Source organism: Andrographis paniculata, unplaced genomic scaffold (assembly GCF_009805555.1).
Source record: "Andrographis paniculata isolate CXL003 unplaced genomic scaffold, ASM980555v1 Contig78END, whole genome shotgun sequence".
Lineage (NCBI taxonomy): Eukaryota > Viridiplantae > Streptophyta > Magnoliopsida > Lamiales > Acanthaceae > Andrographis > Andrographis paniculata.
Window position 1 is genome coordinate 4,291,661 of NW_026137615.1, and position 23,487 is coordinate 4,315,147.

General features: G+C 25.9%; 2 protein-coding genes across 2 annotated transcripts; both read left to right on the forward strand.

Moving 5' to 3' along the window:
- The first annotated feature begins 736 nt into the window (after positions 1-736).
- On the forward strand, positions 737-4,918 carry LOC127239833 (cell division control protein 48 homolog D). Its single transcript, XM_051258176.1, has 8 exons — positions 737-902; positions 1,041-1,206; positions 1,391-1,619; positions 2,201-2,967; positions 3,043-3,264; positions 3,339-3,410; positions 3,505-4,146; positions 4,524-4,918. Exons 1-8 carry the CDS (start codon positions 874-876, stop codon positions 4,833-4,835), a joined length of 2,439 nt encoding a protein of 812 aa, XP_051114133.1. The 5' UTR covers positions 737-873; the 3' UTR covers positions 4,836-4,918.
- Positions 4,919-21,562: 16,644 nt separating this feature from the next.
- LOC127239718 (transcription factor TCP11-like) lies at positions 21,563-22,237 on the forward strand. Its single transcript, XM_051257996.1, has one exon. It carries the CDS (start codon positions 21,563-21,565, stop codon positions 22,235-22,237), a length of 675 nt encoding a protein of 224 aa, XP_051113953.1.
- Positions 22,238-23,487: the final 1,250 nt, after the last annotated feature.

Genomic DNA, 23,487 nt, shown 5'->3' on the forward strand with positions numbered 1-23,487 from the left:
AAATGATAAAATTTGAAAATTTTTAATTAAGGAAATATACTTTTGGTTTTTGTTATGATTTGATTTACTAATTATAGTTTTGATTTAAATATTATTTCAATAAAATATTTTATATAATATAATGTATTTTTATTTTGATCCATATAATTTAAAAATAATATTTTTAATTTCAGGGTTTTAGTATTCAGATGATGCGATCCAATAAAAATCTGTTGAAAATCTAAAGAAACACAATTTAAAGTATAAGGTGTGTTTGTTCCGGAGTTTAGATTTTTAGTTGGGATTTGAATAGTAAAAATTTTGAATTTGAATAGTTGCTTAATGTATAATGTGTTATAAATAGGTGTTGATGTGATATTTTGAATGTAAAATTAATTTTTAGTATAATATAAAAAATAAAAAATAAATGTTTGATTTTATATTTTTTTTTTAAAAAAAAATAGGATGAACAGGGATTAAAATCCAATCCCCAAAACAAACACACCCATTTACTTATAAAATTTGGATAAATTTTTATTAAGAACGGTCAAATTTAATTTAATTTTTAATTTTTAATATATTACATTAAAATTAGATTGTATATCTAAAATATAATATTAAAATATATTTATATTGTATAAAACTATTATTTTAATTCAAATTTCAAAATCAAATCCCCGTTTTTTTTTTTAATAAATAAATAAGGTAATAATCATGTGGAAGGAAAAAAGATGCAAAGGGTTTATTTTCTACCTTTTCTTTCGTAACAAGAAACGCAGCTCAAACTTTTCCTATATATACACAGCGCTTCGCTCCCACAAATCTCTGAATGCTATAATCCATAAGGACGGGCAACGAATTCCACTCGATTTGAAGTTTTTCCATTCAATAGCCATGAGCAATCAAGCAGAATCCTCCCAATCGTAAGTTTCTGGACGCAATTTTCAGTCGCGTATCGGTTTATACTTTCGTTTTGAAGTAGCTTCAATTTTTTGTTCTGTTTTTCGCCATTAACTGTACCAAATTTTGAGATTTTGCCGTCCTTGTACGTTGATGTGCAGCAAGGGTACGAAGAGGGATTACAGTACGGCGATTCTCGAGCGGAAGAAGGCGCCTAACAGATTGGTGGTAGATGAGGCTGTCAACGACGATAATTCGGTGGTTTCTCTTCATCCGGAGACTATGGAGAAGCTCCAGCTTTTTCGCGGAGACACCATCTTGATTAAGGTTTTATTCTCCTCTTTTCCCGCCGCTTTTTGTGATTTATTTGTTGAAATTTGTGGTTTGGTTGATGTTTAATGAACCTGCTCTGATTTGTGGAAGAACCTTCAGATTTTCAATCTAAACCTGATTTTCTAAGTTATATTTGTTTTGTTCTTATCTGATTTTTCAAATACAATCTTAATTATAGGGTAAGAAAAGAAAGGATACTGTTTGCATTGCATTGGCTGATGATACTTGCGAGGAAGCTAAGATTAGGATGAACAAAGTTGTGAGGAACAACCTCAGGGTTAGACTTGGAGATGTGGTTTCTGTGCATCAGTGTGCTGATGTTAAGTACGGGAAGCGTGTTCATATTCTTCCAGTCGACGACACCATTGAAGGAGTTACTGGAAACCTTTTCGATGCTTACCTGAAGCGTAAGTTCTTATTACCTTTTGAATCCAATTGTTTTTTATGTGTTTCCATTGTTTCAAGATGTTGTTATTACCATTTAAATGTCTTAATGAAATTCATTCGTTTGTTTGGATTTCAAATCTTTAAAGTAGGAACTTTCATATTTCAAATACTCTTATTATTTATGCAATCAAACAATCAATTTTGATTATGAAGAATTTCAAATTCGAAGCAATTCAAATCCATCTACATGGCCTTAGTTCAACTTTTGTGTTCTTCCTGTCAAGATGTTGTGGTGTTGTTAATGCTACGAATTTGCAATTCTCTAAGGCCCCGATTGGTTTGATTGATTTGAGCTAAAAGTATTTTAAATTGTTCATCAAATTCATTTGTTTCGTTTGATTTTAAATCTTCAAAGTTTGTTTGAATTTCAAATCCACCCTCATATACTCTTTGTATTGCTTTACTTGTTATTTTTGCAACCAAACGATCAATTTTAATTGTGAATTATTCTAAATCAGAAGTAATTTGATGTTAATTTGGCACTTTATATATAGTTTTTCATTTCTTGATATTGTTCCGACTCTTTTGTATGTTACTGCAGCATATTTTCTTGAGGCATACAGACCTGTGAGAAAAGGCGATTTCTTTCTTGTGAGGGGAGGAATGAGGAGTGTGGAGTTCAAGATTATCGAGACCGATCCTTCCGAGTACTGTGTAGTCGCCCCGGATACTGAGATCTTCTGTGAAGGAGAACCTATTAAAAGGGAGGATGAAAACAGATTGGATGAGATTGGCTACGATGACGTCGGCGGAGTTCGTAAACAAATGGCACAGATTCGGGAGCTCGTAGAGCTTCCCCTAAGGCATCCACAGCTTTTCAAGGCGATTGGTGTCAAGCCACCGAAAGGAATTCTGCTCTACGGTCCTCCAGGATCCGGAAAGACTTTAATTGCTCGAGCTGTGGCTAATGAAACCGGCGCATTCTTTTTCTGTATCAATGGGCCTGAAATCATGTCGAAATTAGCTGGAGAAAGCGAAAGCAATCTTCGGAAGGCGTTTGAGGAAGCTGAGAAGAATGCGCCGTCGATTATATTTATCGATGAGATCGACTCGATTGCGCCGAAAAGAGAGAAAACTAATGGAGAAGTTGAAAGGAGGATTGTTTCGCAACTTCTGACACTGATGGATGGACTCAAAGCTCGTGCTCATATTATCGTGATGGGCGCGACAAATCGTCCCAATAGCATTGACCCTGCGCTGAGAAGATTCGGGAGATTCGACAGGGAGATTGACATCGGTGTTCCTGATGAAGTCGGACGCCTTGAAGTTCTTCGTATTCATACGAAGAACATGAAGCTCGCTGACGATGTAAGCGAAAAAATCACCTTTTTTCCGATTCTTAGAACTCTATATATCTGATTTCTATTTGATATTTTTTTTCAGGTTGATTTGGAAAGAATCGGTAAGGAGACGCACGGCTACGTCGGTGCGGATTTAGCTGCTTTGTGCACCGAGGCTGCGCTGCAATGCATCCGGGAGAAGATGGACGTGATCGACTTGGAAGACGACTCGATCGATGCAGAGATACTAAACTCAATGGCTGTTACAAACGAGCATTTCCAGACTGCTCTCGGAAGCAGCAATCCCTCGGCTCTACGCGAAACAGTACGAAACCTGTTCGTTTTTCGCAAATTCTTCTGATTGTTTGGTTCATAACATTCAATTTTTCCAAATTATAGGTCGTCGAAGTTCCCAACGTCAGCTGGAACGACATCGGAGGCCTTGACAATGTCAAGCGTGAGCTCCAAGAGGTACCGTGTTATCACTACGAACTCGTCCTTTTTAACTTATCGATTTCGGAAATTAATCTCTTCTATGTATATATATACTGTGTTGATCGTAAAGACGGTTCAATACCCCGTGGAGCATCCCGAGAAGTTCGAAAAGTTTGGCATGTCTCCGTCGAAAGGAGTTCTCTTTTACGGCCCTCCTGGCTGCGGAAAGACGCTCTTAGCGAAGGCGATCGCCAACGAATGCCAAGCGAACTTCATCAGTGTAAAGGGTCCCGAACTTCTCACGATGTGGTTCGGAGAGAGCGAGGCGAATGTCCGGGAAATCTTCGACAAGGCGCGCCAATCCGCGCCATGCGTGCTGTTCTTCGACGAATTGGATTCGATTGCCACCCAGCGAGGAAGCAGCGTCGGTGACGCCGGCGGCGCCGCTGATCGCGTCCTCAACCAGCTTCTTACGGAAATGGACGGCATGAATGCTAAGAAAACAGTTTTCATCATCGGCGCAACCAACCGCCCCGACATAATCGATCCCGCTCTCCTCCGACCCGGCCGTCTCGACCAGCTCATTTACATACCGCTCCCCGATGAGGAGTCCCGCTACCAAATCTTCAAGGCCTGCCTCCGCAAGTCCCCCATTTCGAAGGACATTGACCTCAGGGCCCTCGCGAAGTATACCCAAGGCTTCAGCGGTGCGGACATCACCGAAATCTGCCAGCGCGCCTGCAAATACGCCATCCGAGAAAACATCGAAAAGGTACGATATTTTTGCCCATTCGTTATGTGTTGTTAGCGCTATTAAACGAATCGAATTAAGCTCGATTCGGATCGTTAATTGCTCAACTTGACTCGTTTATAGAGATAAACGAGCGCAGGCAACTCGATGTAACTCATTAGTTTATAAATTTTTATATAAATTCTTGCCTTGTTAAACGAATAGAATAGTTCTCAAATTAAGCTCGATTTGGATCAGGCAACTCGATTTAAAATGTTAGTTTATAAATTTTTTATATCAAAATTTTCGATATTAATAAAATTATTATAATAATATATAAATATGTTTATATTTATGTAATTTATAGCATATTCGAGTTGAACTCGAACAATAGAAACTTACACGTGTGTCTTTATCAGGACATCGAACGAGAGAAGAAACGGCAGGAGAATCCGGAGGCGATGGAGGAAGATGACAGCGCCGAAGATGAGGTGGCCGAGATCACGCCATCTCACTTCGAAGAGTCGATGAAGTACGCACGAAGGAGCGTAAGCGACGCGGACATACGCAAGTACCAAGCGTTTGCGCAGACACTGCAGCAGTCGAGAGGATTCGGCTCGGAATTCCGATTTGCAGACAATGTTGCCGCCGCCAGTGGTGGTGCCGCCGGTGGATCCGATCCCTTTGCAACTGCCGGCGCCGCCGGCGATGACGATGACCTGTACAACTAAGGTCACGTGCATATTTAAACCACCCTTGTTCGTTAAAGAATTCTATATTGAAAACTCGTATATGAATTTATTCATTTTGATTATATATTTTTGTTTGGTTGATTAAATTTTATTTTTAAGTATATTGGCTTAATTGATAATGAGAAGGGATGGTTTGTTATGTTACCTTATAAGTAATATTGTATTAATTCAAAATATCATTTATTTTAGCTTAATAATAGTTCACTTAATATTAAAATAGTCATCATTTGTAATTTTTATATAAAATATAAATGGTAAAAAGAATAAATTATTTTATATGTTTTTATTAATTAATACAATGTTATTATTTTTTAATATATTATGAAAATCTAAGGAGTTGGACAGGAACGAGAGAGTAAAATTTTTTAAGTTTGATTCGAGAAAATTAGATTTTAATTTAATGTTAAAATAATATTTTTATAAAATATTTTTTTAAATATATATATATGCTTTTGGAAAAAATTGTAGAGTTAAAAGTTTGAAAATTGTGTTAAAAATTTGTAAAATTGAATTATTATTAATTTAATAGAATTATTATTTTTTATTATAATAAAATTAATCATATACTTTTCTCTGTTCAATTTAAAATTATAATTTTGTTTATTATAGTCAAAATAATTAATATACAAATATTGCAAAAGTAAAAATATCAAAATTATTTTATCCATTTTAAGTGTCATTTTTATTGTAGATAATTTAAAAAATTAAAATTATTGAAAAACGAAAATGATAGAACAAGTGAGAGCGAGCGAGTAAGTATTATTTTATGATATTAATAAATAAATGTATTCCACTTGGATGAATAGAATATCAAATATATTTTTTTTTCTATTTTTCAAAATATAGTAAGATATAAAAATTTAAATAAATATTCATTTTCGTCCTTGAAGTGTAATCAGGAGATAATAATAATTGAATATATAGTGGTGGGATTAGAAATTATTTATAAAAAAAAATGTAAAATTTGAAAAAATTCTACATCATTTTATTATAAATCACACAACTATATATATAATATTTATATATATATATATATATATTTGTTTGTATGATGAATGAAGGAATGATTAATGTTGAATTTATTTAGAATGGAATTTGGAATTTAAGAATGATTAAGATTAGATAGTTGATGGAAATTTAGGGAACATGGGCTGCTGGCAATTCTATTCTATATACTGTTTTAGGCTCTGTTATATAATTAATTTTTATTTATTTATTATAGAAAAATATTACATTAAACATTTTTATATATTTTTTTTATATTCTAAATTAAATATATTTTTTTATAAATATTTTTATTTTATATTATATTTTATTTTTATATAAAAATAAAAATAAAAATATTATTACATTATTTTTAACTATAAATTATAATTTAAATATTATTATTTAAAAAAATTTAACATAAAAAATAAACATTTAATTGTAACCATATATAGGGATTTTTTTTTTTTTTAATTCTAAAAATAGCTATCTAAATCGAAGCCTCGGCATATTTTATTTTTATTTTTATCTTTGGTAAGCTTCATTTTTCCAACATGTCACCTCTGTCTCATCAAATCAAATCTAATCATGCTTTCAGTTCATCACTTTTTTGACAAAATTTATAGGCTACTGTTCAATTTTATCCTATAATAATAATAATACTATCATACTTTTTGTTCATTCCGTAAATACTGAAATTTAGAAAAAATATAATTAATAAATAATTAAAATTATATTATTAAAATTAATTACAATATAATATAAATAATTATAAATTAAAATAATTAATTAGTATAATAAAAAAATATATAAATTATAAAATTTAAAATATATAATATTTTTTAATAAAAAAAAACATAATATATGAGAGATACAAAAATAAAAAATATGATATTATATGTGGAATGAATAGAGTAATAACTTTTGTGGGCTATTGATCAATTATTTAGCAATTTGATTCAATTTTTTTTTTTTTAATTATAAAATCTTGTGTCTTGATTAATAGACATTAATTTGGGAGAGATATATTTAATAGATAATTTAAAATATATTAATAAAATTAATTATAATAAAATATAAATAATTATAAATTATTATTAAAATAATTAATTAATTTAATTGAAAATTTAAAAAAAATAAAATATGAAATATGATTAAAATATGTAATATTTTTTTTTAAAAAAATCAATATGGCATGAAATGTAAAAGATACGAAATAACAATATGAATATAAGATATGAACATAAAGAATATTAATGATAATTTAAAATGGATATCATTTTTAAAATAAAATATATTTAATTTAATGATTTTAATAAAATCTTGATGAATAATGTAGAGTCTGTTTACTTGTGGAATTTTATATATAAATTTACTATTTTAATTTTTTTATTAAAAAAATATTAAATTAAATATTTTTTTAAATTTTATTATACTAAAATATAGTTCTATATTCAAAATATCACATTAATATATATTTATATTACATCAAACAATTATTTTAATTTAAAATTTTATTACTCAAAATCAAAAGAAAAAATTATAATCTTACAAGGAAATACATTCGTACTATGAAAATCATATATAAAAAATAAAATAAAATTAGAAAAATGATATATGTCAAAAAATATGAAAATACTTTTTGATAAATAAATAAATTACTTCATATATACTTCATCCGTCCCAAAAAATATGAGTGTATTAATGTAGGAATTTAGGTAAAGTATAATTAGTAAGTAATTAAGAAATATATTAGTAAAAATAATTATTATTTAGTAAAAATAATCATAGATTAAGATTAAGATAATTAAATTGTTTAATTAAGATTAAAAAAAAATTATGATTAAAGTGTATAATTAATTTTCTAAAAAAAAAATGACAAATTATGTAGGACTGACGAAAATAGAAAATAGGGACAATTATGTGGGACGGAGGGAGTATATATATATAAATATTTACAAAATATATGTATGTATTACTCCCTCCGTCCCACATATTATGTCCACGTTGCTGTTTCTGTCCGTCTCACATACCATGTTTTTTTTCTTTTTTGAAAAATAATTATACACTTTAATCTTATTTTAAACTTTTTAATTTATTTATTTTTTAATTTTAATTAAATTAATTAGTTATCTTAATCTTAATTTTTATTTATTTATATTATAGAATAATTATTTTTATTAATATATTTTTAATTATTTATTAATTATATATCTTTTAAAATATTTGTATCTACGATGTAGCAGAAACAATATATGAGAGTAATGGAGTATTATTTATATTGTCTGAGAGAGAGTCACACGTGTTTAGGGCAGTCAAATATGGTGCTGTTTCATCTTCATGCCCCACACTATTATTTCATTCATTGTCAGTTAATAATACTAGTAATAATAATGGAGTAATACGTAGCACTTGTTCCCTTCCGGCTCAGTTAACATTTTTTTTTAAAAAAAAATAAATGATACACTATTTAATATAATAATATTTAATTAATTAATACTAATTAATTATTATTATTAATAAATTATAATATATTTTATTATTTTTTATATAATAAATAATATCATTAGTTTTAAAAAGATTTAATATATATAATTTTAAAATTAGAATATATAAATAAATATTTCAAAAATTATATTTAATTAAAAAATATATGCAAAATATATATTATTTAATACAAATTAATATTTTTTTATAATATAATTATTTATAATTAACGTAAACTAATTTTATAAAAAATAAAATTTTAAATGTAAATAAAAAATACTTTTAAATTTATATTAGATTAATTAGTTATTTTAATTTTAAATTATAATTATTTTTATTATATTATAATTAATTTTATTAATACAATATTAATTATTTACTAATTATATATCTATTAAATTATCATATTTATAATAATCCTGACAAAATATTGAAGACAAATAGTACCCCTCTTTTTATTTTATTATATTTTATATGAATAATATTATAGATAATTGAATATTTTTAATATTATATTTAAATAAAATATATGCGGAATCTCATTTTATATAATATATAAATAAAAATATTTCTTTATTTATTTATAATTAATTTAAAATTAATTTTATAAAAAGTGATGATTTTAAATATAAATACAAATATTTATTTATTTATTTATTTATTTAGAATAGAGATATAAATAAGTAAGTTGCCAGTGAATTTTACTTATAAAATATTAAAAATTTAATTAAATTTATTAATATTTGCTAAATATATTTTAAAATATAATAAATTTATTTAAAAATAAAATGAGATCAACATGAAAAAAATATATATATTTTAACGAGATAAAATGAATATATATTATATCATCTCAAAGAAAAAAGAAATTACTACCACCGTTTCACATACAGTGTCGACTACACTGTAGACACGGTATTTTAGGAGGGGTGTAATTAGTAGATAATTAAGAATATATTAGTGAAAATAATTATTCTATAATATAAATAATTATAAATTAAAATTAAGAAAATAAATTAGTTTAATTAAATTTTTTTAAAAACGTTTAAAAGTTTAAAATGAGATTAAAGTGTATAATTATTTTAAAAAAAAAATGATATGGTATGTGAGACGATAGAAACGGTAACGTTAACCTGGTACGTGGAACAAATGGAGTAATATTTAGCAATAATACTCGTAATTACTACCGCACGCGTTAAAAAAAAAAAAAAAAAAAAGAAAAGAAAAAAAAAAAAAAAAAAAAAAAAAGGGACATTCAAGTTGAATGTGGGCAGAGTGGCTGCAGGTAATAAACATACATTGACCAATAAATTATTGGTGTCCGTCCGTACATTCCATGTCTCCTATTCTTTAACATGCCTTTTAGAATAAACTTGCAGGCATATATTTTTTTTAAAAGAAATTTATAATGTGTGAATTATGTACTATAGAGCCTCGAGCTATCGGAATGTAAATTTATAAACATATTTTAATAGTATTTCCTTTGTTGTTGTACAATTGTTATGGTTTTCTTTATTTTTACAAAGATTATATTATATATATTTGCATTTTTTTATTATAAAAAATATAAATTTAACAATTATTATTTATTTGATTTAAACTCATGTCCAAATGAATAAATATTTAAATGATGAAGAAAATATTATTTATTAATATTATTTTTTTAAAAAAAATACATTAAATACTTGCTGTTTAATAAAATATTATATTATATATAATTTTATTAATTCAAAAAAAATTAAAACTTTAAAACTTCGAACTAAGCGTCAATTTTTAATTCTCCAATCTATCACCAATACCACAAACAAATCCACATCATTCAAAAATAGATAAAACTCAAATAATGATAATAAAAGATAAAATAAATATAACAACAGGTTTTTTCTCTTTTAATAAAACTAAACCAAAATGACCTGAAATATTAATAGTGAATTGTTTAATATTATATAAATATATATATATATATTAATATTATATTTGAAAGTTAAATTAATTTTATTGTAATAGTATAAGATAAAAAAAAAAAAAACATATATATTTAATTTAAAACTGTATTTAAAAAAAAATTAATAATAGTAAATAGGAATTTAAAAGCACAAACAAACATAACTTATGATATTTATTTACCTTATCCTTAATGTATTGTGCTTGTATTTCTAATATAAAAAATTCATAAAAATTAATAAAATATATTTTTTTTAAATACATATGACGGAAGGGGTGATTGATCGGTGGTGTAAGAGTGACACAATATATTGGAGGTAGGGTAATTGAACCCAAAATATTATTATTATTATTATTTTCAAAATTTATTATAAAAAAATAATACTTCATTCGTCTCAAGTCAAACGGGACCATTTTGAATTTTATAGTAAATTAAAAAATAATACTAGTAAAAGTGCGTAAGAATTTTTGATATTGTTGTCATTTGATTTTATATATAAAGTAATTGTAAGTATAATGAAATGTTTGTAGTTTAAGTATATATTAAAAATATTTTGATATTAATATAAAATTATTTTTTAAAAAAAAATAAAAAATAAATACTTAAAAATAAAATAGAAAAAAATGGTAAAAAAATATTTAAATTAAAACGGATAAAATATTATATTTAGATGAATTGACTTTGTTCTTTCTCTAGTTTTTTTCAACATTATTTTCCAAAAATTAAGATACTACTTGTATTCATTACTTTTATATTTTCTACACAATTCTTTATATTTCACATCAATTTTTTTATTTTTCAACAATTTTACAAAACAAACACAGTTACAAAATAATAATAATAATAATAATAATAATAATTAGAAAGTATATATGATTGCACGAAATGCAAAAGAAAGGTACTATGATTAATGATGGCATAATTCAATTAGACCCACTTTCATGTGATAGACAACTTCGGATTGGTCAATTCTGGCGCGACACACCCACGCCCGCACCCACCTACAATACAAATTTTATATTCCTTTACCAATATTTCTTTAATACTTCGTCCGATCTTATATTGTTTAATATTTCTTTAATACTTCGTCTCACCTATCATATTTATATCCTATTTTTATCCGTCTCATATCTTACGTAATTTATTTTTTTGAAAAATATTACAAATCTTAATTTTATTTTAAAATTTTAAAATTTAATTAAAATAATTAGTTATTTTAAATTTAATTTATAATTATTTATATTATAGAATAACTGTTTCACTAATACATTCTTAATTATTTATTAATTATTAGTCATTTAAGTATTATAAAAATTTTGTATTTATTAAATATGTTTAAAATAAATAACTTTATTAGAAATATATTAGAATCATCTTTTATGGAACATATAAAATAAATAAAAAATAATTATATGTGGCGGGCAAAAAAAATATTTAACATACATTTCATATTAAAAAATATAAAAATAGAAAACAAAACTAACACACAAACAAACACACTCGTGCTTCTACACTAGAGGATAGATACCAAATACTAATATGTACTCCCTTCGTCCACAAATTAATGTCCTACTTTTCTATTTGGGATTTTAAACACAAATTTTATATTTTTACCATTTATTCATCTATTACTTTTAATCTCTACCATACACTTAAGGGCAAATTTGTACATTCATAACAAAAAGACAATCATCTAAAAATTCGTGCAAATATACTTTAGGACAATAGAAAATAGACGAATCGAGTATGTTATGTATGTATAGGTGTAGATGCACACTTTTTGAAGGATTCCCGCTGTCGGCTGCGCCCCCACTTCTCTTAAATCTTAATAGTCTTCGCATACGTATCATACTTGTGAGCACTCGTTTGCATCACCAGTAGCACCATCTATCGTTATTTGTTTGGTTGTCTTACTTTAAATTGATTTAAAATGATGTATTAATGTAATTTTCTGTTAAAATAATATTGGCTAAACTGATATTTTAATTTCGTAATTAGATTCTTTTATTATTTTAGTCGCGTAACTGAAATCCAAATATGCTTACTAGGCACTCGCGTGGCTAGCCGGAGGACACTTGTCCGCTAGGTCAGCAACACCGGGGGACACATCGAGTTTGAGAAAAAAAAATTATATTTTATTGTAAAAATAAAATTTTTTCAAAAAAAAAAAAAGAAAATTAAAAATTTATATGTCCACTGTCGCTGACATGACGAACACGTGTCCTTCAACGCATCACGCGAGGTGCCACGTAGGTATCTCCCGCGCCGGGACTAAAATTACAAAAATTTTCATTTACAAGACTAGTTTGCGACAGACTTAATTATAAGATTAAAATGATAAAAGGTCTGATTACGAGACAAAAAATCAATTTACCCAATAATATTCTAACGAATATTTTATAATTTTTTTTTATTAAAAATTATACAATAATATTCATTTTAATTTGAAATTACAAAAAAAATTATCCCAATTATTCATTCACTGTATCTTTTTCAAATTACTCCTATTTTATGTTAAAATTAATTAATATAATATTATATTTATTAAAATTCATGTTCACTTCAAATAATCATAAATTTCGTTCATGAAAGGAGTATATTTTTAAAATGTAAAATCTAAACAATATAAATTGAGTTAGCCACAAAAGAAATGCTTGTTTGGCTTTGATCATAATTCAAAATCAATATTATTTAATATATACATTTTTTTAATACGATTTTTTAATAAAAAATATACTAGTTTGTCTCATAAAATATAATACTTCCTCCGTCTTAGAAGAAGTGTCTTGTTGGGAGTTGGCACAGAATTAAGGAATAATAGTATTTAATTGAAAGTGGGTATAAAATAGAATGTAAAAGACTAAAATGTCCTTACTTTTTGAAGGATTTTAAAAAGTATGTTAGAATAATAATTAGGAGTAGTTTGAAAAAGTATTAATAATTTTGTTATAAAGTGGAGACCAATGTTACTAAATAAGAAAATAATGGACAGACAAAAATGAAAAAACAAGACAACCCTTTTAAAATGGAGGAAATATAAAAATATTACTCTAAACTAAACTCAAATAAAAAATCTTAACTCGAATTAAAATCAAACAAACTATCTGTACTTGTTTTTTTTTTTTTTTAACTACATTTGAAAATTAAATTAATTAATTAATTAATTTTTTTTATTATTGTTGAACTCGTAATATTAGTATTTAAAATTTTATTCAAATCAAAATTTAAAATTAAAATATAAAATTAAATTCAAAGTACATAAATCAATACTACTTTGTAATTGAATTGGTTTTTATCTAAAAAATACATGCAATTATTATTATTTTTAATCAGAAATACATGCAATTACTTTTATCTATATATATTATAGTTTTTTCATGTCATGTTTAATTTATAAGTAAAATAATTATTGACGTTATATTTTAAATAAAATGGATAATACACACATAAATGGATGTTATTTGAAGTGAAATTAATTTTGATTTTAAATAATATTTTAATATATTGTTTTTTTTTTTTAAAAGAAAAATACATATATTAGTATTTTTTTTTTGAAAAAAAATAATAATTTGTATAAATGAATAGTGGTAATTTAAGTTTGTTTTGAAATAGGAGTAGAAAACAAACACCCCCAATAATTGTATATAATGTTACTTTTGTTAGATAATTTAAATTATCATCTCACCTAAAAGTTTAATTTTGAAAATTGATATTTGATATATATATATATATTTTTTTTGCAAACTCCGAATGTGTTTGGTTTATGCTTCAAATTTAAATTGCTACTAGATATTCTATACGGTTTTTAATAAATATATTACTCCCTCCGTCTCACATAATTTGTCTCTATTTTCTATTTTCGTCCATCCTACATAATTTGTCATTTTCTTTTTGGATTAATTATACACTTTCATTATATTTTAAAATTTAAAATTTAATTTTTTTAATCTTAATTAAACTATTTAGTTATCTTAATCTTAATCTATAATTATTTTTACTAAATAATAATTACTTTTACTAATACATTTATTAATTACTTACTAATTATATTTTACCTAAATTTCTGTGTTTACAGTAATACACCCATATTACATGGGACGGAGGGAGTATAATTTTTATTTTTAACAAAATATCATATTCAAATACTTTTCAAACTAAAATTCGAATCAAAACCTCAAACTTAAATCCAAATCAAACAAACTCTTAATTTTTTTTTTTAAAAAAAATTAAAATACAATGGCTACAATATTCTTGAAAGTTTGTAAATAGGTAAAATATAGGAGTACAAAATAACACACAATTTCATATTTCAATAGTCTTATATCTGTATTCAAACAAATAATTTATAAAAATAAAATAAAAGTTCTGTATTTTAATAGAATAAACACGTTTGTATTTAATTGATAATTATAGTTGAATTATAAATTATTACTATTATTAGTAGTACATCATTTAATTTGTAATAATTAACTAATCATTAATTCAATTAACAAAAATAGTTATCAATTAATAGATTTTGTGATATGCCCTAACAATGTTATTTTTTTATTATTTTTTTTCCTTTAAGTATAAAAAACTGTGATATTGATTCTCTTTATAAAAAAAAAAAAATAAATAAGTAACTTTTAAATTGATGTGTTATGAATAACATAGAAAATATTTGAAAATAACAAATTTTAATTCTCAACTTGGAATAATCTAAATAATTAACTACGGTAGTTTTAAATAAATAAATAAAATTATAATATAAATTATTCCAATGGTTAAGCTTTTATTATTATTATTATTATTATTATTATTATTGTAATTAAAAATATCATAATAATTAAGAAAAAAAATTAAATATCTGAAAAAAGTTAAATAAAATTGTGTGGAGAATAATATAATTAAGATTATAGAGATAAGATGATGATAATAATAATAATAATAATAATAATTGGTGGTAGGGTTGGTGTTACATATGTTGTATCTAAGTGATACCACTCATTCTTTATGTATTTATTAATAGAACAATTAGAAAATAATTAGAATATATAAAAAACGAAATCCATTCATCAACAAGTGTGGATCGACGAGTTTGTTTGTGCATTTGAATTTTATTTCTGTACACTTTTAAGTACATTTTTAAAAATACTTGTTTTCAATTTAATATTTTAAAAATAAAAAATAATATTAAAAAAATACAAGTAAACGAGGTACGTTCTTTATTATTAGATTAAATTTTTTTGTTTCAATAATTAAAAATAATGATTAATTATTTATAGTATTTACAAAAAATAAAAAATAAAACTATAGTATTTACAAAAAATAAAAAATAAAACTCAGTGCACCCTTAATTGTTGAAACTGCAAAAGGCAGCAACCAAATAGTATGTATATAGCTGCATGCTTAGCACTACAATCTAAATCCGCTGCGTTTAGATATAACTGTTTATTATATTAATAATTTAAAAAAAAAGCTAAATTATTTAATACACGAAACAATAAATAACCCAAATTATTTATTCAAAAAAAAAAAGTACTAATAATTTTATTCAATAAAAGAAATAATAACTCAACTTACTGGGTTACTTTTCACCTGCCTTCTTCCGATCCTCTGCGTTTAATTCCCTCCAACCGACCCAATTAAAATTAAAAAAATAAAAAATAAAAATAGAAATCAAGAGCAAAACGGAAATGGCAGAAACCGTAAAAACTGTACATAAGAGAATAGTAGAAGAGATCCTGATCTGAAAGGAGAATGAAGAGTAACCAACGACTAAATCACAACCGTTCAATTTAGGGTTTCTGATGAGATTCATCACGAACGAACGATTCGATCCAGTAAAAGAAAAAGCCTAATTTCTCAAATCAGTAAACACTCTTTACAAAAATCACCTTCGAATCGATATCGTACACATCAATACATACATACAAACATATACATATGTTTGATGATTTCAATTTCTCAATTTCAAATTTCAATTTCGATTTCATCGTCTTCATCTTCATCTTCGAATTCAGATTCGAATCAGTCCTTCGGCTCATGCCTCTCGTGCCAGCAGACGAGCATTGCGATGCACCGCCGGAGAATGTAGAATTTCGCGCGCTGTTTCTTCGCCAAATTGCTGCATTTCTCGCTGAACGATCTTCCGCCTGTCGTCGCCGTCGCCGCCGTCGATGATTCGCCTTCTTTCTCACTCTCAGCCATTGATTCCGGTGAAAATACTTATACACAAATACACATATATATATATTTCTGTATGTATATATATAACTGCCGCTGTGTATATCTCTGGAACTTAATAAAGATATGAAAGCTTTTTTCTCTGTGTGTAATGGTGAAAATGGAGAAGGTTATACGTACATATATATATATATACACACACGCGTATATATATACATATATAGATACAGAAACCTGTATGTATTGTGTGGGAATGGGAATTACTAGAGCTAAGGATGTGTTGACTTGGCGTGCAGACGGTTGAAATTTTGTTTTTTTTTTTTTTCATTAAATTAATTTTAATATAAAATATTTAAACATAGATATAAAAAGGTGGAATGGCCATAAATCAAATTTCATCCTATCGAATCTATTTTAAGTTTGTTTGCTTTTGGGCAATAAATATTTTCTTCAATTAATGAATACTGATATTAGTTTTAATTTAATTTTATTTTATTTTTTCTATGAAGGTACAAATATGATGCTTCGAATTGAGGGTGGGGTGGGGTAGGGTAGGGTAGGGTTGCATAAAAATTATGAAACAAATATTAGGGCAAATGTCCCTCGTACTATTGCTAAAATAAAGTATATATCTGAGGTAGACTAAAAATACATGCATACATATGTATGTATGTATCATGGCTAGTAGACTTGTTGTTCTCAATAAAAATACAACATTTTTCTTTATAATTTTTTTTAAAATAAAAAATTTCTATTTAACTAAACAACATCGAAATAATTTTTTAGAATACATACTTTCACAATTTTCAATAAATAAAAAATAAAATTTAAAACTCTTAATTAAATAACAAAACCATGATAAATGAATTCCTTTTTTTTTTTTTTTTCTTCCGTTTGTAAAATTTGAAATTGGTATAACTACATTTAATTAACATATGATATTAATATATTTTATAAAACTATACGAACTTGCATTGTGTATAAATTATGAATATAATTAACTTTATATGTGCACCTATTAAATAAACGTATATATATTTGATGGAATATTATTTTAATTTTTAGAAAATGGTGACATAAGAATAATAATAATAATAATAATAATAATAATAATGAAAAGAAATAGCATAGCAGGGAAAAATATATTCATGTACCTTAGGGGATGAAATGATTAATGTTTTTGTATGCAGTCAGAGTTGTAAACGTGACTCTTGATAAAATTATGATATATTCTCATTGGTCAGTCCAACCTATGTACTGAATATTGTCCCCTCTTTATATGGTTTAGGGTTCACATTAAATTATTAATGTACAACACACACGTATATATTAATTATTATTTTTATTTAATTCAATATTATATGTATGTACATAATTAAATTTACATAATAAGTTTTGGGTGCTTGCATTTTAGCTGCATATATGATTACAGGTATATTTTATAAACTTAAATTTGGTATAATAAATTTTGGGTTCACATTAAATTTTATTTACAAACTTGCCGAAAGAAGTATTGATTTTTGTTTTAAACACAAACCAAACACAACCTTGTGTTTATAAAATTTTATATTTTTCCAAAATAATTGCCTTATGCAAAAAAGGCACAAATTTTCAATATATGTATGGGCTATAGCCCAGAACTACATTTTTTAATAATAATAATAATAATAATAATAATAATAATAATAATAATAATAATAATAATAAAATTAAACAGTTCTAATTAATAAAATTGTTTTATTTTCTTATTATTATTTTTGTAAATTCATGATTATACTGTACTTTTTATCAGAATCTTTATTTATTTAAGACAGTTTTGAATAAATGGTTAGTTACGATAATAATTGCTTCTTTAATAATATGGTTACACTAACTTTGTAATTACATTCCAGGAATCCATTTTCACTTATTATATAAATATATATTAAAATAATTATAAAAAAATAATTTGAAAATAAAAAAGAGTTTTTTTTTTTTTTTTTAAAAAAAATGATAATAAAAATAGTAAAAGAGATAGGTGCAACTGTACGTAGAGATAGAAAGATGTGTTTGAATCGCCTTTTCTCATTAATTCTGAATTATCTTTCTGGTAGTTTTTACATTAGGGTGTGTTTGGTTGGGGGTTTGGATTTTGAGTTGGAATTTGAATAGTAAAAATTTTGAATTTGAATAGTTGTATGATGCGATATAAATAGGTGTTGATGTGATGTTTTGAATGTAAAATTGATTTTTAGTATAATATAAAAAATAAAAAATAAGTGTTTGATTTGATGTTTTTTGGGGGAAAATTTTGGATGAATAGTAGAATTTTATTAAAATCCTACAAACGAAAATAAAATAAATAATTTCTGCCTCAACAAATAATTTAGGTTTGTTTAACTTTCCCTTTTTTTTATTTTCCGTCATTATATTTGACATTAAAAATATTATTAAATTTGTATAATTTTTTATTCAGATGTCATTATATTTGAATTATAAGACACTAATAAAAATATTTTTGTCTTTTTCATTTGACTTTTTCTACGTTTTAATATGATAATTAATATTAAAAAATAATAAAAATTGAATATTTAATAGATAAATTTTTCTTTTAAAAAATAATTTTATTATTAATAAATAGTATAAAAAATTTAAAAATGTACATGTAACAAAGAAACGGGGATGGGCTGATAAGCATATGCCACGCTTTTTAGGCACGAAGGACATCATATTTACTATGATATATAAAAATAATTAATACTTATTTTCATTAAAAATTTAATTTTATAGAATATATTAAATAAAAAATATTTGATTTAATATTTTTGAAATAATTTTTTTTAAAAAAAATTATGCAAAATTTAATTCAAACCCTTTAGTTACATTTTTTATAATTATAATTAATAATGACTTCGTTTATATAACCAATTTTCACATACTATTTATTTTTGGAAAATTATTACATAAAATATATTTTTTTCCCACAAACATAAAATAAAATACTTAATTTTTTAATTTCTTTTTTTTTTTTTTGGAAACCATTAGGGTGTGTTTGTTTGTGCGTTTTAGTTTTTTGGTTTTGATTTTTTAATAGTAAAAAATTGAATTTGAATAGTTGTTTTACGTGATATAAATAGAAGTTGATGTAACATTTTAAATTTAAAATAAACTTATAGTATAATATAAAAAAAGAAAAAATAATTGTTTAACTTAATATTTTTGGAGTGAAAATAAAATTTAAATAGTAAAAATCTATCGTAAATCCACAAAAGAATACAACCTAGTTCTAAAAATTTTCAAAAATCTCTGTCCAAAACAAAGCTTGAATGTAATAAATTCAAAACTAATAAATAAAATAATATTGAACATTAGTGTTTTTGACCCTAAATAAAAAACATGCACACTAAAAGTTGCAAATTATAACATGATTTAAACAATGACAAATTATTTTTAATTAGCTATTTTACTTTATTGTTAAATACTACTTGATTAGATGATTTAGTTGATTAATTTATAAAAGTTTTTAGGCATCAATATATCAATATTTGATAATAACTAAATTAGAATTGAGACAATATAATCTAAATTCATACATATAGTTACTAATTATGTGCAAAAACTCCATTTGAAAAAAAATAAAATAAAAATTCTATTTATTCTTTAATGCTTCGACAAGTTTCTTTTCCGAGGACATGATCATACATGTTACAAAAACATTTAACCTTATACGAAAAAATATATATATATTTATAAATATGACATCAAGATATGACCAAATGTATAATAAATATTAACACCTGACAAAGTGTAAATAAACGATAAATTTTTAATTCCTTTATTAAATATTGTCTCGAAATATAATCTCATGTATAATAAATAATAGCAATCGGCAATATACGAAAAACATAAATAAACAATTTTTTTCCATATACGACAAAATAATAATGTTCGTTGTATTAAAAATCGTTACATACTATTTTGTTGGAAAGATTTGGCATAAAGCCCAATAATGTCGCAATATATCTACATTGGAAATTTATATATTTTTATACGAATAACTAATTACATAAACACTTCTTTTATTGTGATCGACACATAAATACAAATTATGTAATGGTAGTATTTCTTTATATTTGCAATCCTAATTACATAAAGAGTCAATGTCTTTTATTTTATTTAATTATTGAATTTTAAATAATTTTATTTTGTATTTTCCGTTCGTGTCGTCTTAATAAACACGTGTAATAATATAAAACAAAAAATGAAAATAATTAATATTCTTCAACGAATATTATGTCGGTATATGATCATATGCATAATAAATGAATGCAACTGTATACGACAACAAAAAAATAATTACAACAATTTTTATTTGACAAATATTGCGCTGAGATGTGATCGAATGTAATAAACACACTAACGGGATACGACAATAATATTATATATCCGTGGTAGTAATGAGCTAAATTAGTTTTTGAATATCCACAATTTTATAGGAAAAAATAGGACATTAAAAATAATAATGTAAGTATAAAATTAATTTCATTTGAATTTGAATTTTAAAAATCCCAAAACAATCAAATACACCTATTATTTTCCACCAATAGTTATATTGAATTTCCAAAAATTAAAATCGTAAATGCTTGTAACAAAGTGAATTCGCCTTAGATATAGAAGTATTGCAAACATAAAATATTTATTTGCATATAGATGGATTGTAATTTTCCTTATAGTAAAAAGAGTTAAACAACATATATACTTACATAATAATTCAGAAAAAATTTAAATAAATAAAACCTTAAAATTCTAAAAATAGAAAATACTAAGCATATTGGTTAACGTGGGCCCCACCCTGGCTATGTGCAGACAAAGATTTCAAATGGCCCAGTTTTAATGTGTCAGGTATCCACGTCACTATTGTCGGCGCTCTGGACTCGAGATCCCGAAGCATCGCACCGTCCGCTGAAATTCAACGGTCGGGATTTTCTGCGGATCTGAAGTCCCAGGACTTCGTGTCGTAATAGAGTCCCTTGTAAGAGGACACGTGTCAGTCGGCGGCGCTGGTACCCGCATTATAAAAACAAACCTCGCCATTCTCGTTTCTTCATCGTACCTTCTTCTCCAGGTCAGAAATTTAATTTCATCAATGGAGAACGGGAGTGTCGTTTCGAATCCTAACGGCGTCGTTTCTGGGGGTTATGTGGCGGTCCCCGCCGTCCCGCCGCCGCCGCCGGCGACTAGGGGTAGGCCGCGCCGCCAGTACAATAGAAGGTACAGCGCCGCCGGGGACCGCCACACCATGGTTAACGGTCGGAGCCGCCGCATCAGAATTCCGGTGCACTGCGCCGCCAGGATTTTCCAGCTGACGGCGGAGCTCGGCCACCGGTCCGACGGCGAGACGGTGGTGTGGCTAATGCGCCAAGCTGAGCCGTCGATCCGAGCCGCCACTGGATCGGGCACCGAACCGGCGTTTTACGTGACGTCATCCCCTGCCCGCCCGGTCCAGGCGCCGCCGCAGGCCACCGTTCAATGCCCAGTGACGGTGTCCCCGCCGGCTGTCGTGGTGTTGGAGGATTATTTCGGGCCATTTGCGCCGCCGCCGGTTTCAGCTCCAGCCACGGCTCCGGCGCCGTTGCAGCCAGTCACTTTCCCGCCGTCGCAGGCGCCGGTGGCGGTGGATCTTTCTCTGAACGCGTACGGCCAGATTCCGTTCACGACTATGCTGATGCAGGCGGCGGCGCCGCCGCAAGTGGAGGAGGGCACGGCGGGCAGCTGCACCGCCGAGTGGTGGCAGAGGGTGATGAACAACGGGCAGATTTAGCCGGCGGTGGTGTTTTTTTAGGGTTTTTTAATAATGAATTGTTAGGGTTTCTCCAAACTCAGATGAAATTTGCGGCAAATTCGGATGAAATTATCTAATAATTAATATAATCTTTGTCATCACATGTATTCATCGCTGTTTTGCGATGAGGTTAATGTGAAGTTGGTGACATAAATTGACAGTTAATTTTGAAATTTCAATTAATAATTATGCTGTTGATTCCAATTAATACTAGTGTGGATTAACGAGTTTTGTTAGAATTGTAGCTGAAGGATATTAATAATATATTTAAATAAGCATTCTAAATTACTTTTGTAACTACATGTATTTATATCTAACAAAACAAACATGTCTTAATGATTGAGTTGAACATCAAATTAATAATTAATTTTAAATTTGCATATAAAATAAATATAATTTATCGGAATATATGGGTGCATTAATTAAATCTTATAAAATTTATGGCATGTTTGACAATTAGCTGATAGCTGTTGGCTGATTCAATTAGCTGGTTTGACTAGCCGATTCAATTAGTTGTTTGTATTAAAATGTTTGATTAAACAAAAGTTTGATATTAGTTGTTCAATTGAAGATATTTCTATTTTATTTTTGTTTTTAATATATTCAATTATGTTTTTTTTGACTTTGCAATGTTTAAAAAAATTTGGTTATTAATTATTGAAAATTGTAAAAGTATTATAAAAGTATTTATTTTTATTATAGTTAGATTTAAAAAATAATATATTTTTATTAAAATATATAAATAGTTTTTTCTATTGAAAATGATGTAAAATATAAAATAAAAAATTTTTCGTGTATATATTTATTATGTTAGTTATCGATTAGTTCATTATATTTATAATTTTCAATAAATTTAATTTATTTAATTTATTTTTAGTATAAAATTTATATAATATAATTTTAATACAAAAATAAATTATTAATATTTATATTTTTTATTTTATGTTGATTTTAATAAATTTATATATTTTAAAATTAAAATCATTTTTATATAAAAATTAATTATTTTAAATTTATAAAAGTAAAATTATAATATAATAAAATATTCTAATATAATTAATAAATAATCAAAATATATTTATTTGTGTAAAATGCATAATAAATTTTTAAGGGCATATAAGGAATAAAAAAAAATTACACAAAAAACTATTTCAAAATGCTGGGTAAGTTAACTTTTCAGAAATTAGTTTTTTGGGTCCAAAAAACTATTCCAAAAAACTAATTTATCA